Source organism: Arachis ipaensis, chromosome B1 (genome assembly GCF_059453495.1).
Source record: "Arachis ipaensis isolate K30076 ecotype BB chromosome B1, ASM5945349v1, whole genome shotgun sequence".
Taxonomy (NCBI): Eukaryota; Viridiplantae; Streptophyta; class Magnoliopsida; order Fabales; family Fabaceae; genus Arachis; species Arachis ipaensis.
In genome coordinates this window covers 90,840,643-90,844,953 of record NC_142436.1, presented here as the reverse complement: position 1 = coordinate 90,844,953, position 4,311 = coordinate 90,840,643, and the positions used below count along the sequence as shown (strand labels likewise).

The 4,311-nt window shown below is 50.2% G+C and overlaps 1 protein-coding gene across 1 annotated transcript; it reads left to right on the top strand.

The window, feature by feature from the left end:
- Nucleotides 1–1,645: 1,645 nt before the first annotated feature.
- On the top strand, nt 1,646–3,721 carry LOC148577441 (uncharacterized). The gene has a single exon (XM_088502879.1). The coding sequence runs from the start codon at nt 1,646–1,648 to the stop codon at nt 3,719–3,721; it is 2,076 nt and encodes a 691-aa protein (XP_088359005.1).
- The last annotated feature ends 590 nt before the right edge of the window (nt 3,722–4,311 follow it).

Below are 4,311 nucleotides of genomic sequence, written 5' to 3'. Positions count from 1 at the left end.
TTTTAAAAATATCATGTAAAATAGTTTTTATTCTTGACCATAATTGTAGAAACGGATTCCCGTCAGGTTTCTGAACCGCAGTTGAGGGTACCTATAAAGAGCTCCAGTGGTTAAATAAGCAAAAATTCTTGAAAACTTTAGAATGAATGAGAAGTGCTTAAAAGGGAGTGGTATTTATAGAGTTGAGAAATGATTCCGTCACCAATAAAATCAATCTCTTGGTTGAGATTGGGCGGTTATATCCCCTATTATGTGGAACGTTACTGCAGAAAGGCTAGTTATTCTCCTTTGACATTAATACCCAAAATAATGGGTGCAGCTCTTAACTTTCTCTCCCACGTTAGGTTGGGCTCAGTTCATGAAACTCCAAATCTGTCTTTTTGGGTCAACTCAATCCAAGTAGCCCAAATTAGTAGTTAGGGTAATTCTTTTAAACTAGTGGCGTTTGGTTCACTATAGGTCCAGGTATGAACAAAAAGAAGAAATTTTTTTCAACAACATAAATAATTTGTCTTAAAATAATATTGGTTGAGAATTTGTTACGGACTGCCAAGTCCAACCTAACTAGCCGCCGGGTCGGGCACCGCCCCCAATCCAAGCCCAAACCTCCAACAAAGGAGTTCAATGGGTCGGTTCCTAACACCCGACCCAGGGCCCGACCAACCTACCACCCGAAGCGTGCCATCGCTCGGATCGATGTCCTCGGGGAAGCGCCCAGTCTCCCGACCCGAAGTCCGGGACGACTTGTCCACGTGGAATACGACAGCTCATAGCTCCTCAACCAACGGGCTAGGCCATCACTAGACCTACCCAACATAGTATATAAGGGGAGAGGACAGCTCTCCCCCCGAGGTACGTCACACTTTTATCTAATTCGGCCATTCTTCCATACGGACTCTAACTTGATCGTCGGAGTGTCCTTGCAGGTGGCCACCCCCTCCAGGCTCAACTCCGTCTCCGGCGACCACGACGCGTGGCAGTCCTCGCTCCACGTCAGCTCAGGGTCTCTTCCTTTCCTCTTCTCCCAACCATCCGACCTGTTGAGTACCCGAGATCACCAGGTAACGAACATTGGCGCCGTCTATGGGGAGTCGACCCTAGAGCAGACATGGAGCGATCCATCACCTCAAAGGAGCCTCCGCGAAGGAGGCGGGGCCCGCCTGAGCAAGGCGAGTTCGACAGCCCGTGCTGCCGAACAGCCGAGATCCTCCGTTCAGCCAAACCAACAAATGTACACCAAGACCCCCCGAGAGACGTCCCTTCGGGGGGACGGGGGCCGACAGCGCTAATATCATGCAAGAACTCAGGCATAGAGTACAAAACCTTGAGTGGGAGCTGGCGGCGAGGGGTCGATCTCACGAAGACGTCAGCCACTCCCACGGCAGCGTCAGCCGGTCCCACACTCGCACCCGCTCCCCCTCCCGAGCACCCGAGCACCCGACAGCCAAGGAAGAAGCCTAACAAGGCATGACGAGACGCACACACAAGCAACTTCCAGACCTACCCGAGGCGAATCGGAAAGCCGCTGGGAATCCCAGAAGGGGAAGGCCAGGAAACAACAAGACCCCATTATCATGGGGCCACTCCTTTTCACCCCTCAATCCTCAAGGTCCGGCTCCCGAGAAACTTCGACAAGCCGACGGACATGAGGTACGATGGGACCAAGGACCCCCAGGAGCATATCACAGCCTTTGAAGCAAGGATGAACTTGGAAGGGGTAGGCGACGCGGTCAGATGCCGGGCTTTTCCCGTGACGCTGGCCGGTCTGACGATTCGATGGTTTAACGCCCTCCCACATGGGTCCATCACAGCTTTTACAGACATATCCCAGAGCTTCCTAGCTCGGTTCACGACACGTATAGCCAAGGCAAAACACCCAATCAACTTATTGGGGGTTACCCAAAAACCCAGGGAGCCGACCAGGAAGTTCCTAGATAGGTTCAACGATGAGTGTCTGGAGATCGACGGCCTCACGGACTCGGTCGCTAGTCTATGCCTAAAAAATGGCCTGTTAAATGAAGACTTTAGGAAGCACCTTACAACCAAGCCCGTATGGACCATGCAGGAAATTCAAAGCGTGGCTAAGGAATACATCAATGATGAAGAAGTCAATCAGGTTGTAGCAGCCAATAAGCGGCAGCTCCTTAACTCTTCAGCTCGGCAGGCCCCTCAAGTCGACAGGTACAAAGAAGCTCCCAAGGACGGTACCCTAAGCAAGTTACCCAAGCAACCACGGGTAGGAAGGTTTACGAACTACACAACACTTACGGTGCCCATAGTAGAAGTCTACCAGCAAATTGCAGACAAGGGAATCTTATCTAGACCTAGACCATTGAAAGAGAGAACGGGAGGCAACAAAAGCCTTTACTGTGATTATCACAAGGGATTTGGTCACAAAATCCAAGACTTCTTCGACCTCAAGGATGCCTTAGAACAGGCCATCAGAGAAGGAAAGATGAACGAGTTCTCCCGGCCCATCAAGGAACCGAGGAGGCGAGAAAGAGAACGCTCCGAGGAAGATTGGAGCCGAACTGTTAAACCAAAGCAGGAACCCATAGGGGATGCCAACAACCCCCCAACTATCGTGGTCAACGTTGTGGTCGGGTGCGACAGCCCCCAAAAACCCAAGTCAGCAGCAAAAAGGGACACCCGGGTACTCTCCATCTCGACAGATGGTCCCGTCACCAGCAAAGGGCATCCCACAATATCTTTTGGCCCGGAAGATAAATGGTTCTACAATCTCCCCGAAAACCCTCCCGTGGTAGTTACTGCGATGGTCGGGATAGGACTAGTCAGGCGTATCCTCGTCGACACGGGAGCTGACTCTGACATTCTATTTAGAAACGTGTTCGACGCCATGGGGCTCAAGGAATCCGACCTCAAGAATCACCAGCATGGAGTCATGGGACTAGGCGATAACTACATTAAACCCAACGGGACAATCTCTCTCCCAATCTGCCTAGGAATCGGTGACGTCAGGAATTCGGTTATGGCAGACTTCGTAGTCCTCAGAGACTCCAGTGCCTATAATATCATCCTAGGAAGAAAAACTATCAACGAATTCTCAGCTGTAATATGCACCAAGTTCCTAACAATGAAGTTCATAACGGACAAGGGAACAATTGGTTCCATAAGGGGAGACCGAGAAACGGCAGTCACCTGCGACAGTGCCAGTCTCTCCTTAATGAAAGAATCTAAGAAGGCAGCCGGCGTATTCCTGGCAGATCTGGACGTCAGAATAGAGGACAAGCCAAGACCAGAACCAGAGGGGGATATGGAAAAGTTCCAAATAGGGAAGTCGGCAGATCAGTTTACCTTTGTAAACAGAAACCTGCCTCATGAACTCAAGGGCCCCCTCATAGAGATTGTAAGAGCAAATGGCAACCTCTTCGCATGGATCCCATCAGACATGCCGGGACTGGATCCCGAGGTCATGTGCCACCGACTAGCTAAAAAGCCTGACGCCAAATCGGTAGCCCAGCGGCGAAGAAAGATGTCGCAAAAAAGGGCTGAAGAAGTCGCCAAACAAACAGCAGGGCTGCTAGAAGCAAGGTTCATCAAGGAACTCGAGTACTCAACATGGCTATCCAATGTCGTCCAAGTAAAAAAAGCCAGCGGAAAATGGAGAATGTGCATTGATTACTCCGATCTGAATAAGGCATGCCCAAAAGATTCTTTTCCTCTCCCCAACATCGACACATTGGTTGACTCAGCGGCATGATACCGTTTCCTCAGCTTCATGGATGCCTATTCTGTCTATAACCAGATCCCGATGCACCGACCTGACAAGGACAAAATGACATTCATAACACCAGGAGGCACTTATTGCTACAAAGTAATGCCCTTCGGGCTGAAGAACGCATGGGCCACCTACCAAAGGCTGATGAGCAAAGTTTTCCATGACCTCATCGGCAAGTCGGTAGAAGTTTATGTCGATGACATCCTGGTGAAAACAGCAGAATTGAACAAACTAATAGACGACCTCCAGGTTGTCTTCAATACACTAAGGAAATTCAACATGAGGCTCAATCCGCTCAAATGCGCATTCGCCATGGAAGCAGGGAAATTCCTGGGGTTCATGATAACACAAAGAGGGGTAGAGGCCAACCCGGACAAATGCGAAGCCGTCCTCAAGATGCAAGCCCTGGGTGCATCAAAGATGTACAACGACTCACCAGAAAGCTCACAGCTCTGTCCCGGTTCCTCGGCGCCTCGGCAGAGAGGGTGGTGGACGAAATTGTGATTACACTTTGATTATGTAAAATTCATTGCTCTTTCTTTCCCTGGCAATGGCACCAAAAATATGATGCC

Bases quoted from the DNA above. Each gene is read 5' to 3' on its own strand.
- LOC148577441 (XM_088502879.1), top strand. From the start codon at position 1,646: ATGAGGTACGATGGGACCAAGGACCCCCAGGAGCATATCACAGCCTTT.